The sequence below is a fragment of the Buceros rhinoceros genome, unplaced genomic scaffold (genome assembly GCF_000710305.1).
Source record: "Buceros rhinoceros silvestris isolate BGI_N320 unplaced genomic scaffold, ASM71030v1 scaffold12008, whole genome shotgun sequence".
Classification (NCBI taxonomy): Eukaryota; Metazoa; Chordata; class Aves; order Bucerotiformes; family Bucerotidae; genus Buceros; species Buceros rhinoceros.
Genome location: NW_010427521.1, coordinates 42,844 through 57,714, shown reverse-complemented (window position 1 = coordinate 57,714; position 14,871 = coordinate 42,844). Strand labels below are relative to the sequence as shown.

The 14,871-nt window shown below is 42.2% G+C and overlaps 1 protein-coding gene across 1 annotated transcript in view; it reads right to left on the bottom strand.

Moving 5' to 3' along the window:
* CEP350 (centrosomal protein 350kDa) overlaps window positions 1-14,871 on the bottom strand; it is a 60,764-nt gene that overhangs the window by 12,887 nt on the left and 33,006 nt on the right. Inside the window, 6 exon segments of the mRNA XM_010141938.1 lie at window positions 3-142; window positions 605-765; window positions 3,673-3,817; window positions 5,036-5,247; window positions 6,781-6,980; window positions 14,258-14,415. Coding sequence (XP_010140240.1) covers window positions 3-142; window positions 605-765; window positions 3,673-3,817; window positions 5,036-5,247; window positions 6,781-6,980; window positions 14,258-14,415 — 1,016 coding nt within the window.

Sequence of the window (14,871 nt, the reverse complement as noted above, 5' to 3'; positions counted from 1 at the left end):
ACCTGTGGAGCGGTGGTGCCTTGATCTTAGGTTTTTCAGCAGCAGCTGAGGACGGTGTTTTAATCTGAGGTTTGGCTGTTGGTGATGCCTCCAGGTCTCGGTTCAGCTCTGCTTCAGTCTTCTTGATAAACTCATCATACGACTGCACATGGAAAACAGTTACTGCTGTTAGTCTACTAAGCCATATCTACAGTTCGGTAATCAAAAGCTGTTAAATGAATAAAGGGTACCCTTGGCTCCTCTATAAAGCAGTCTAACTTAAAACTCCATGGTTGTCAACCCCACTGATCTGAATACTTTCAAAAACAAGTGACACGAGCATCACTCTCTAATCCAAGATAGGATACTAAAGAGTATAAGCATACACCTGCCCCCTGAACACTGCTAGTAACCCATTAAAGACAGACATTTTAAAAGGGAAGAGCATTTTTGCCTCAAGGCTCTGGTTCAATATTGAAAACAGTTAAACAGATGCGTGTCTGTGTCCTGGCTATCACAGTAATGTGTCTTTCACAGCTGTTGATACCAAATTCTACCAGCAACATCCATGCTGTAACGATTTATCCAAAGCTTCTACTTGGCCCTTCTTCCTGCCGTTCCTCACCTCCAGTTGTTTGATCAAGCTGGCTTCCTGGGCCTTCAGTCTCTCCTTTTGCCTCTTTTTCTGTTCCTTTTTCAGCTGGTAAACCACAGACTTCCTTTTCCGTAGTTCGTCCTTCAGGGCCCTGATCCGTCCTTCAATGTCACTTTGATCAGATGTGGTTTCTGAAAAAGTTTAGTTTGGGGCTTTGTAAGCTTGCACCTCACAGAACAGTTCTACACAAAGCAGTAAACAGTCATTTAGTAAATACTAAATATGGTCCAAGCAAAAGATCAAAGCATTTAATGTCAACATGCTATTCTTAATAAGACTCTTGAAGTGGGATCTCAAGTTTACAACATTACTATACAGCATACGAAAACGTGTTGTGACTTATTTAATTTAGAAGAAAAAGGCTCTGAACTTGTTACCAAATGTGTTTACATCAACTGTCCGTGTTCATGCTGCTACCTTGTGAACTGTTTATCACCTCAGCTGTTCTGGCATACTTAAAAATATAACAACTCAAAGATGCATACCAAGAATATATATGAAATCTTTGTTTACAATCACAACACATGGTTTCAAGCCACAGGGTACACTTCACCGATGAGATTTTCACGTGGAACAGCGGACTTCAAAAAAAGCTGAAGTCTTCTGGCCCATTTAGATTTCCTGCCTCATAGACTAAATACTGGAAAGATGACCTGTCAACAGCTGGAAGGAAAGTTGATTTGAACAACGCAGAGATTTTTGCTGTCCTCAGGCCTTGGATGACCACTTCTTCAGGGTAAATGGGGTTAGCGTTGAGCTTAGACACATGGTGGACTACTCAACAACAGCTTATACAAAGCTACTTGGCCTATCTGCTCCAAGTTCAGGTCCTCCTATGATGCCATTACTGACTGTGGCTATTTTTCACCTGAACAATTTTTTTTCTTCATCATTATCCTTAGTAATTTTAATAAGATCTCCTCCATTCCTCCCCATCCCCAGAACTATCTGCAACCTGGTCTTCCAGTCCTTCTGATGATGTTCTATCCTCTTTTCCCTTGGGATAACGTCTCTGAATACTTAGATCCATTCTCTGCATAATAACCCTGTTCTACCAGTAACTCCGCTATGTTCATTACTTCTGCTGTAATGACCTCTTGGTCTCTCAGACTTTGTAGAGTCTGCCTCAGTGCATCATAACTTACTCTTTTTTGCCCACTGATTTGTCACATCCACTTGTTTCTTGTTTTAAATGTATACCAACAAAGTGCAAAATAAGATCCTTGTCCCAGATCAGTGCTACCATTATTAAGTATCAAAACCTCTTCAAAACATTTATCTGACATTCATCCCTGTGGCTGATGTCCCCCTTCCTCTTCAGCAGCAGCAGCTGCAGCTCCTAAGAGAAGGATCTTGGCTGGTTTGCTTTTTTAACGCTCAACATTACCCATGTTTTCTGGACCAAAAGGCTTGGATGCTCTAAACGTCAATTGCTTTACCGATCATCCTAGAAAATAAGTCACCAATCAGTATTATTTGGTCAGCTAGCAGGAACAGCTGGACATTCTGCTCATCGATCTCATCGATTCTCAAGACAACGAACCACCATAATGAAAGATTTCATCACCAACAACGGCCAGTAAATATTGTATCAGTTTTCCATTACAACTGTTGTTAACCATTTAGAAAATTAAAAAAACAACCAAGAAACAGAGCACCCCAGCACAAAAGGAATGGAATCTCCCTTGCTAATCAGGAGTACTTTATGATGCCACTGTAATCAACAACTCCTCCCAAATAGTAAGTGGCCACTATATAATTATAGCTTTTCCTGATCAACTCATAAGGGAAAGATCCGCACATGCTTTCATCTTTGACAATCTTATCTACACACGCATCAGACTGACATAGCAATGACTTCATTACTACTCAGCAGCTTGGAAGATTTATCTCTTTATGATGGATGATTCATTGTGAAACCAGCCCCATTCTGATCAGCTTCCCACCTCTTATACCTTCCTTCAGCATTCGAAACCACAGATTGCCAACATTTTATTTCACAAAACTTTATTTTCATGATCACTGTTGCCTGCTCTGCTTTTCATAACAGCTTCCTTATGTGGCTGCTCAGTCAGTAACTTTGTCAAGTTGCCGAATGTTTCATTGCGTTGCAAACTGCTCTCCAGACAGAATCCCACCACCAGTTACTCAGTGCAAGTGTCTAGGTGCTAGGCATTCATTTCTCTATCCAGCAGGAGAATGGTTGCCTCAAAATTACTATGTTTCTATTGCACTTACAGATATATTAAGCAAATGTGGAACACAAGATGTTTTAGAGACTAAAAGCACGGAAAGGTTCAAAGCAGACTACACAGTTTAGCAGAGCTGATGGTGGTGACCCGTTGAATGGTAGCTCAGGAAGTCCTGGAATCCACGTGACCAACAGACTGCAAAAGCACGTCAGGACTGTTATGTACCAGTTCACTTCTATATTCTCTCCCTCAGCATTTATGGGTAGCCAGCTTGGGTACTGGACATAAGAGTCCACAGACCTTGTATTTTATAACTCGAAATGCAACTTTGGGCCCTATTTCACTGCACGTCTCCTCCAAAAACAAAAATATGACCTGAAGCATCCGTGCCAGTGCAGGCCCAATAGGCTCACTCATACCATCACGACAACAGAGTTACACTGCTTCTGGAGCCACACTGCGTTCAGGAGGAGGACATTCATGTTTGCGTGCTGCTGAGCCACATTCTCTTTCTTACAGTGTGAGGGGGGGAACAATGTCACCTGAGTATTTTCAAATTCTAGGACCACCTTAACTACTGACTCTTCTCTTCTTCCTACCTGTTTGCAGGAACCTGCGTTGCTTTCTGAAAGAAGAGATAACATATGGACCTGCTTACAGTAAGACCTGCTTAAGCTGAAGTGATCAAATTACATCACAGAAAAATACACCTACGAAACCCCAAACCTTGGCAATTGGCAGGAATTTCTGTCTGCCTCCCCACACCTATGTCTGTATTTCAAGTTTGCTTGTTAAAAGCAAAAGCTCTGCAAAAGCGATTGAAAGCCAAGCAGACATCAGGCTTACCTGACTGCGTCATAGACAAAGATTCATCAGACCAGTTGTGAGATGTCTGATGGGACTTCACAGGTGAACGCAGCTGTCCTCCAGCTCGATGGCTGCCTTTGCTGGAATCTTGTTTCGATACAGATACGCCGCTTTTGGGAGGAGACTAAGGGAGGAGAAAAGGACCAATGAGTCACTGCTTGTAAAGCTCAGTTTGAACGTAGATCACTGTCACCACGAGCTAGTTCCAAGGAAAGAACAGCACGATGAAAGATCTCGTATGCAGTGGTACCTACCAGCTATCTTAAGAAGAACTTAATCTTCGTTTGCTAGACAATAAAACAAAAATCCCAAAAGCAGCAATAGCTGACTGCTTACTTTGAGACTAGACTTCAGCGAATCTGCTCAGACTACTGTATTACCGCCCAGGTGAACTGACATGGTTCTGACTCACACGTGTTCAAGACAGTTTATGTCATCTTATTTGGTAACAACTGCAGCAATGGGAACTCCTCGTACACATATCTGCGAAACCAAAAGGATCACTTCATGCAAAGGGTGCAAGGTGACATTCTAAATCAGTAAAACAACTCAGAGCGCTACTGCTCTGAGGCCAGGCAAAAAAGTCCAAGTGCAAATATTCTTCTGAAATGCTGCTTACTCCTTCGCCATCGTACCAGAAGCCTTTCACACACCCTGGCACATATTAGACATTCTCCCTCACCATCTTTCTCAGCAACCTTTCCAAGACAGTATCTGTACTATTTTGGATGAGCAGTTCTTTTACCCCACAGACACTGCATTTGCTGTCTCATTGGGCAAAGTTATCAGGATGAATCTTAACAAAATTCTCAGCTAAGAAGCAAAAATAGTTAGAACAGAGCAGTGAGGCAGAACTAGCGAGTAAGCAAACGTATTCCAAACCCCAAAGGATTGTGCATGAGGTTACAGCTCTGCTTCTCCATCCTATAGCTATACTTTGAGATATGTTACTAGGAAAGGAAAGCAGAAAAACAACGCACAGTTTCCACAGCCTCAAAGAATTTACACAAGGGTAACATAACAAGCCAGCCTACAGCTAATTCACCCTGCTAAACTGGGTCAGTGTTCACATTAATACTGCATACCTACGTGACACGCACAAAACATTGTGCAAGAGTACCCAGGAGTTTAAAAATGTCTAAACTCCGCGCCAAAGCAGTTTCTCCTCAAGACTTCAAAGAACATACCCATCACAATGTATATTCACGGTAACGTTAAGGGGCATTGCAAACACAGAGAACAGTTCGATCTCTGCTTTGATAGCTGGGGTGGCTATACTTACTGCTTCTCTGATGGCCTTTTACAAATGTCACAATGTATGCAGTGTAAAAAGTTCACTCACGAGTTTGCCAGGTGAGGTAGAGGACTTGAACTCTTCAGAATAAACCATTTCTTCGTTAGTTGTACTCCGGTCTGGGCTTTCTGGCTGTCCGTGGCCGATAGGCTCTGATGGGACAGACTCAGCAGCTAGACTGCCAAGCTCTTCTGGGACAGAACTTTCACTGTGCAGACGAGAGCAAGAAGGCACTGAAGACTCTTCTTCGCTAGCTGTTTCTGAGATCGAATAATGAGAGAAAGAACTAAGAATTTCCTGAGAATTGCCACTGACTTATATACCTCCAGAGACACTGCTGCCTGCGTGTCAAGTAGTAACCACTACAACACACATCACATTGCTAGAGTGTTACTCCACTCACCCGGACACCAAGAGGAATATTTAGCAAGAACAACCAGAGAGCTATGATTTAAGACTGCCCAATCTTCTTAGTGGTCGCTGAAGGACTAAAATAAAGGATATGCTAACTTTTTCCCAACAACACACTCCAAAAAGATTATTAGGGAAACCCATCCTTCCAGTTGATCATACCCCAGCAAGAGTCACTATTAGTCTGAAGTCATGGAAGAGCATATAATCTGCAAGCCAGATCTTGAATGCAGCAGTGATTGCTTCCTTTACAGTAGTCGCAGAGAACATTTTAATGTTATGATTTCATCATGAGTGTCTCGACTGGCAACCAGTCAAATAATAAGTTGGGTTTTCAATACTCCTGTTTACTAAATTCCGCAGGAGTCACAGCATTACTGCGGCAGCCACGGGGAACTACTCAATATTTGAGCAAAGGCTGGGGAGGGGAACTACCGCTTCTGAGGCAGGGCTGTGCCCCAATGCTCACTGGTAGCTACAATTAATAGAAAGAGCAAGTGTATTTTCTCATGTCTCGATGAGAATTCAGCATTCGTGCTGAACTTCTGACATTGGAACTGACTGACTCATACACGTATCATCTTTAAAATGTCTTACGATGTCTAAAATCCACATGACTGTTCTCAGTAATAAGTGTAATAGGGTGTAATTCTGAACTCCCTTTGCACATTCAAAGGACGGGCTCTCTGCTTTCAGCCAAGTGGGGAAAAAGGGAAAATTGGTTATTTCTAGAACAATCCCTGAAGTTTCCTATTTTCTCCCACTGCAATCCAGTTCTCTGCTTCACACTGGAAGTATGGTCCGCTTATGACAGAACAGTCAAGCTGTAGCTACAGCATCTGGGAACTTGTTTTTTCTCACAACAGCATCATTTATACTAATGAAATTCTGTGGATTTCAAGCAGTTACACTGTGCTAACACAGAGGGAAGAAAAAAAATACTTTCAGTTTTTTGAAAACATAGACAAGGCGAAAGCAGCCCCTGCTAAGAGCCATCCTCACCAGCAGTAGTAAGGGTAACAGGATTGACACTCAAACAGCAGTACCGGGGAAAATGGTTTTAGCAGAGTAAATTCAGATTTTTGTTTTGCCTCAGTATTTTTGTTTTGGAAGACAAAAATACAGTTTCAGTTGTATGTAGAAACATCTGATGGGCCTATGCTGCACCGTTCATTTGAGGAAACAGCACAGCAAGGAGCAACACACATTTAACTAAGGTGTAAAAGAACCGAGGGCAGTAAAGGGTGCAGAAATGGAGATTCTAAGCGTGTCCAGAGAAGAACCACCACCAAAGCATCAAAACCGGAAGTGCAAACAACAACAAGCAATTGTTCCACGCTTTACTCTCTTCATTTGCATCACTTCCCCCCTCTCCCTATTACCTTTGGGCCCAGTTCTCTGATCTCCCAGGTCTTTCTTGGCTGTTTTGGTTTTGAGCAGCTCTTTGTCCCAGGCCGCTAGAGCCTGCTTTTCTATCCGCCGAATTTCTGCTTCCTCTGCGTCCAGGCGCCGTTTCCACTCCAACAGCTCTTCAGCGTGCTGTCGACGCTGCATCAGCTTCTGTTCGCGTTTAGTGAGGAACCTGACAGACAGAGCAGAAGACAATGGGAAAACAGCCAACCACACTCTAAGGTCCCGATACCCAGATGCTCTATTGCCACAATTCCCAGAATTAGAGCTATTCAAATTGTTTTCTAGGATAATATCCACACTAAATACTATCTCCTAGACTTCTGATGTGCTGCTGGAAAAAAAACCAAACCAAACCAAAACACAACTGGGCAAGAGGGTTTTATAACATACTATAAACAGGCTGCTTACATTTTAAAGATCTTAAAAATCATTAGAAGAGCTAGTAACAATTCACTATAAATGAACGGGATGAGTTCCCAACTCCAGGACATGAAAAGTACCCGTGGTATTAAACTGGAACCCTCAAGAAAGCAGTGACTGTTTGAAAAATGGACCTTTCTTTTTGCTGATCCCAGGGACAGAAAAACTGTAACCAGAGTTGCCCCACAGTTTTTTCCAAATACATAATTATAAGAGAAGGTGATTCTGTATTAATAGTTCTGAATTACTGGAATTTTTATCCTTCTCCCTTTAAACATCATCTCTATGGACTGCCACACTTGGAATATTAATTGTGAGCGGACACCATCATCAAGAGAATAAGGATGCAGGACTATTTTTTTGCCCAGCTACTCACATATCTGGCTGTTAAGACTAGATAAAAAGTAAAGCTCATGCTGAAAACTAGCAGATATTTTTTTTCTGACAGAGATTCCTCAGGTGATCCAGGAAGCCTCTGAGATGAGGAAATTGTTACAGAACTTCAGAGGGATGAATAGGTTTCTGTGCAGGTACGTGCTCTCTCTGCCAGCTCTTGAAGAACAGTATCTCTGGTCTTATTTCTAAGCACTGAAGTAACCAGCCAAAGCATTTAACCTTTAAGACAGTAAATGAAAGCAGGTTCAACATCAGCTGGACACACTTCCTCTGAAGTGCCAAGTCTAGAGGAGAGCGAATATCAACCCATTCATCTCCTGAAACTTAAGATGTCACAGAATCACTCTGAAGAAATTACATGGTTTGCCAGCTAGAGTGAGAGTTTGTCACTGGTCCAGGTGTGGTCCAGGCTGACCTAAACGGCAGCCTTCAAAGACTCCCGGATACTTAGCCTTGCAAATGCCATTATAATTTGTAATTTTCAAGCCATCCCAAACACTTGGCATCCAAGTTTTTAAGCTGCAAAGCAGATAATAATTTAATTTGTGCTTTTTTATCTCTCATGTTTCAAAAAACCCTTCTATTTACAGAGGCTGGAATGACCAGCTAGCTAATCTGCAAGTCGAGCCTGCTAAGGGACATTTCTTACTTGCTCAACTTCACATTCATTCTGTTCCCTGGAAAAGTGAGCTGGCAGTTGATCAGAAAGGTTAAGATTCAGAGAAATCCTCCTCTAAGAGATAAGGTGGACAAGTTACCATGTAAAGATACAAGTCTGAGAAGCCAGTAAGACATGCCCACAATCTTATTTCCTACGGGCAAAACAAGGGCAGGTGATAACCAGAAGCATCTCGGAGTCTCTGGAACACCTGCCACCTTCAAGCTGACCAATTCCATGATTTTGTGCACTATTTTAATCACTTGTATAGACAAACATCACGTACTTAGGCAAAACTGACAGATTAATAACGCTAAGGAACTGGACCACCCACAGTAATTGCATTATAATCACAACATGGACGGTCATGCTTACGTTGTGCCTTTCACCAGCACTGTCAGATGTATCAGCTCCTACCTCCACACACACATCAGTTCCAATCAGTCTAGCAGATCATGGATTTGGAACTCGTTATGGAGGTCACTGTTACAGTGTTCTCAATGCAAAAGGTACCTTTTTCTTCTTCCTTCACTCACTGTTTGATTTCATCAGAACGTTTCTTTCACAATTTACTGAATCTTGAGGGAGGCAAGTCCAGTGGAAATAAAATGCAAGGGAAAGGCTGAAATAAATGGGTTCCAAAGAGCAAGACTCCTTAAAAGCAGAGGGCAAATGAAGTAACCCAGATGACCACAAACAGGAGGAGAATCAACTAAACGACCACGAAACCAGTCACCACACAAAGACTACTTCATGGGAAAGGTAAGTCAAAAGGAGTGATGGGAGGGACAGAGGGTTCATTCAACCTGTAGGAAGAGAAGGATTTAAGGAGCATGGCTGAAGATGCGGACCCTTTTATAACCCTGGGGTTTAAAAGGTCAGAGCCACAAGCTAGCACACACACTGCCTTAATATTTACTGCAGTCTAGAGGGTTCCAGTTGCAACACCAAGGGCACACACTGATCCTCAAAAGCAGAGGCACCTTCACAGAAAAAATGCAAAGCCACATCTGGCATCCTGAAGCTGGAAATCTGGGGGAGCGAAGAGGAAGCAGCAGCACTCAGATTACACCAGCATAATTCCAAAGACTCACACATTTTACCCATGCATTCCAGAAGCATGAACCTGCTGCTCTAACCTGTACTTGTACATTTATATCCAATATACACTGACTTCAAGCCCAAACTAGACAGTTTCAGCAGCTCTTCTGAGGTAGTGACCAGGCAGTGAGAGCAAAGTTAACTGGCTGTCTGCCACTCAGAACACGGTAGGAGCAAGAGATTAGAATCACAGGCTGGTTTGGGTTGGAGGGGACCTCAAAGATCATCCAGTCCAACCCATCTGCCATGGGCAGGGACACCTTCCACCAGAGCAGGTTGCTCAGAGCCCTGGCCAAGCTGCCCTGGAGCACTGCCAGGGATGGGCCATTCGCAGCTTCTCCGGGCAGCCTGTTCCAGTGCCTCACCACCCTCACTGTAAAAAAATTCATCCTGATATTTAATCTGTACCTATCCTCTTCGAGTTGGAGACCATCACCCCTACAGCAACAGGTCCCGGTGAAAGGTGTCTCTCTCCATTTTGCTTATAAGCACACTTACTCAATATAGTGAAAAGCCACAATAAGTTCTCTCCAGAGCCTCCTCTAGGCAGAACAACCCCAACTCTGTCAGCCTTTTCTCATAACAGGGTTGTGTTCCAGCCCTCTGATCTCTTTTGTGGCCTCTGGACCTGTTTGAGCAGGTGTATGACTTCCTTACACTGGAGGCCCCAGAGCTGGATGCAAGACTTCACGTGGCATCTGACCGGAGTGGGGCAGAGGGGGAGCATCACCTCCCTCAACCTGCTGGCCATGTTGCTTTTCATGCAGCCCAGGATACGGCTGGCTTTCTGGGCTGCAATTGCACATTGCTGGCTCGTACCCAATTTTTTAACCACCAGTATTCCCAGGACCCCCTATACTGATACCAGGGGTTGCACCAACCCAGGCGCAGGACCTTGCACTTGGCCCTGTTGAACTTCATGAGGTTCACACTGGCCCACTCCTCAAGCCTGACGAGATCTCCCTGGATCTCCCTGGCATCCCTTCCCTCTAGCAAATCAACCGCGCCACTCAGGTGTTGTCCACAAAGCTGCTGAGGGTGCACCCAATCCCACCGTCACTAATAAAGATCAGGGAACAGTGAGGGAAGTGGTCACTGATGAATAACCTCTTGTTGACTTGCTAGGACTGAACAGAGCATGCTCTATCAAAGAGTCTATCACTTGAAAAAGATGCAGTTACCTGACCAATTGGTTGTAGATATACAGCTGGAATTTGGGGTGTAGATTGGGAAAACAGACACTGAGAGAGGCCCAGTGGTGAGACGTAAAGACAGAGAAGAAGTAGTGAACAGGAGAGCAGTGTCTACAAAATAAGGAGGAAGAGTTTAAAGCTAAGAAAGCAAAAAAGGCAGAAAGAACGAGAAAAGGATAGCATCTAGCAAAGAACTTTAAAATCAATTGCACTTAACATCATATAGTTATTACCCAACATTTGAAGTAGAAAAAAACGATACACTGTTACGCAGGAGGTAATAGAACACATACATTTAAACACTTCATTTCCTGATAATTAAAGGCATGCTACTGTTACACTGCTGTATTTTTCTTTTGGAAGGAGTTTTATTAATTACTTTGATGCCGACTTCCACATGCACCAGTTACTGTATCTCAACCTGACCTTTCTGCAACTCCTGCTATTCTAACTCTCAACAGAGAATATTGTTAGCATTAAAGAGCTCGCTGGCTTTGCTGGTTGGAAACTTTAACCACATTTTCTTTCACCTGGCGAAAACCTCAGTAAAATTGCTTCTGTGAAGGTAAGCACCAGTGAAAGAAAAAAAAAAAAAGAGATTAAAACATAAGCAATTCCAGGAAAAGTCTGAGATATAGCTGTAATTCAGCTTCTAGCTGCTATTTTGGGCTTTTGGAACAAAGTACAGGCTTGGTCTCAGAATACTCATGTACTGCCTCTTTTGTTGGAAGTACTAGCTGCAGAAGGATAACATCTATTGTCTTTAAAAATCTACATAAACTCATAGCTGTACTTAAAATGTATTTCCTAATGAATAACCGTTTCGAGCTGATTCCTAATGAATTATCACGTTTATAGAAAAATACCATGTTCCATATAGCTCTATCAACTACGATGCAAGCTAAGAAGCATGTTAAGGAAAAGCAAAAGAAAATCAGCACTTATTCAGTTCTCCTATTGCACAGATTATCATTAAAGTTGCATATGCAAGGACCGCAAGGGGAAGTGGTTAATTCTCTTTGACAGAGCATGCTCCTGTTCACATGCAGGCGACACAGACTCATCAATTAAAATTAAAACAGAACTATGCTTTCATTCCCCTTTTAGCAGAAGTAGCGAAGCTGTCTCATGAGTAAGGAAGCCAAAGGATTTCCGCCGTGCTGTGGAGAACAGCAAACCCAGCATAGCAGGCTTTCCCGACTCCTTCCTCTAGTTCCTTTGCACTTCACTCATCATTCGGCTTCTTTCCTTTTGCTGTATCCTGCAACCTGACTGACTCCTTCCAAATGGCAGCTTCCTAGATTACACCCCAAACTAAACATCTTCCTCAGTTAGCATTATTCTCGTGTGTTTTACAAATCAGGACATAAAAAAAGATACCAACTTGGCACCATTTTTCAATCAATAAGCACTGCTATCACTATAAAATACGTGCAAAAGGTGAGCCGGAGCTATGCAATCAGGAAGATCAAGCTCTAGAGAATCATTTACGTTCGCACAAAACCCTAATTCCTTTGAACAGACATAGCAATCCAAGACAAAACCATAAAAACAAAAATACACAATCACATACATTACACACACAAAATTGCTACTTGTTCCAGCTAAAAGCAATAGCTTCAGCTCAAATCCTTCTATCCACCTTCTGAAAAGTATTCGCCAGGTGAGCAATGTTTTGGAGTGATGATTAAAAATATCTTTAAGGATAGAATATACTTTTTATCTACTACTATGCCTTGTTACAGTAAGAATATTTATTAATATATAAATTTTTTTCTGCAGTCATTAAGTGTTGCTTAGAAATGAAGGTGCTTTGAAAAAATAAGATTTTAAAAAACAATATTGACAGAACTACTCCCTGATAAAAAGTGGCAAAAGAAGTCTTGAATGCACAAGGCTATTTGCCATCTCTTACAGTATTAATAATGTATCTCCAGATCCATAACCTGTAACTTGGTTTTGTATCACCGTTTGAAATGTTGCATGTTGAATCTCAGGTGAAAAAAAAGATAAAGACCCTCTTTTCAACAAAAAAACAGGATTGGAGGAAAAAATCGTGTTTTCTTGAAACATCAGAAGCTGACATGACCTACAGAGCACATCCTTTTCAAGTCCCCACCTGGAGCCATTGACCAGCCTCAAAAGGCACGTGTACCCGTTTCCTGCTGCAGCGGCGGGGAGGTTTGCACATGAGCTGGCGTGCGGAGAACTTAGTTTTGGAAATACGACACTGCAGAAACTTGAAATCATTTGTGATCTTGACTGTTCGGTTTACCTACCAGAAGAGTCTGAATAAAATCGCAATCAATTCAGGGCAGAACATGAACACCACATAACTAGAACGTGGTTTGGGCTTTTCTCCTACTTACACCAAATCCTCACTTGCTACTACTGAGTTTTATCTTCACAGGGATACAGCAAGTGTGGGAAAGGTGCTTCTCCAATGATTACCAGCGAAGAGGGTGCTGCGGAGGGACAGACAGCTTGCCTTTACAAACGGCAGCGCCTGCTTTTTGCTGCTTTTTCCATCTGTGTTAGGAGTGAGTCTCAAGAGAAAAAACGTTACAAAAATCACCCACGTGGACTAAAATATTGTGTTCCCTTGGTTTTAAGGTGAAAAAAATTGTTTAAGCAAAGACTATTTCTTGCAGTAATTGGCAGAGGCCAGACTTATAATAGATCAGTCTCAAAGATGAATTTAAGGGTTCAAACTAATGAGCACAGGCTGGTAAAGCATTTGGGGTGTTTAGTGCAGACAAAAGTTAACTCCTACACTGAAAAGATGCAGAAACAATTTTTTTATTCAAAACCATTTAACAGGGGAAATTGATAGGTTCAGTCTTAGTTTTCAGACCCAGAAACTGCACATTTACTGCATCACTTCCTCTGAAGACTAACAACCGGTTTCAGGTTTCTTCCAACCTGTGGACCACACAAGAGCAAAAGAACGAACTGCCTGGCCTCCATTAATGAAGAAAATACTTACAGAACTCATCCGTAGCTGATTTTAATGGAATTAGAATTGAAATTCAGCAGCTGGATAATAAGGTAGAAGAAATCATGTGCCTGACGAGCTCAATGACTTCCTGTGAGCCAGACCTCAAACTCAGTCACTACTTCTTGCATTAGACTACTGCTATGTATAACTTAGGCTTCAAGATAAAAATTGGTATTGTAACCCCAGAGACTCACTCCCTATGTTTTTCCCCTTTAAATCAAAAAAGGGGGTACCAAATACAGGCACCATTTTGACCGTTTAGCTTCAGGTCTCTCACTGCAAGAGGAACCCTGACAAGACGGACCCTCAAGCTAGAGCCTGTCCAAGTTCCCTGTACGTACAAACACCAACCTCTCTCAACCTGATGTGCTTTTATCGACTCTATCGAAGTACGAAGAATACTAAAACCAATCTTCTACATTAAAAACTCAACCACGCCAGGTAACAAAGTTTGAAACTCGATATTCGTGCATGATTGGTAGCTTTTAGAATTTTACATGCCAAGATTAATACATTTATACTGTTGCTTCCATTCAGCTACTTTTCAGGCGACTCAGATGAAGATGTATGTGGTATCAATACCTCTGATTTTTCTGATGGCCATTTTTAGGCTGGATGCTGGCCAAACCCACTTGTTCTATTTCTATACTTGCATAAGAAAAAAAAAATAAAATAGTTACTTCTCATCCATTCTGCTGCGCATTTTTTTAAGTTTCTGCATAATGCTACTAGTCTCACTGCTGGAGATTGAGATTGGGGAAGGGCTGCGTGTTTCTGCATCAGTTGGAAGAGGACTGGAACCGTTGCTCTGCTTGATGTCATCCTCGCTGTGGAGTTCCTGCAATCGTGGTAAAATAAAAAAAAAAAGCAACGTTAAAAGTAAGAAAAGTTATTCTACAATCTTTTTAAAGATTGTGTTAATTTAGTTTACTTCTCACCAGATTATATCAAATACTACCTCAGATAAGCCTGTCCACCTGCAGATTTAACTTCATTTTCTCACTTCATTTGACACAAAGTTTTTTAGTAAACCCTTTCTCTCCATAATTTAACTACCTAGGGAAAAAAACCAAACCACCAAAAAACCCCACAACTAGAATTCAGTCACCCAAACAGGAAACCAATCTTTTCTACACTACTATTATCGAACTTGTGTCTCCTCAAAACTTAGTAAGGAGGCAGACAGTTACCAAAGCCCCACCCTGCCATCTCACAAAGCAGATGCAAGGAACACTAATGCACACACAAAGCAACCAGTTTTGGGTGTAGCGCTGACAATTAGGACTTTGCGGTC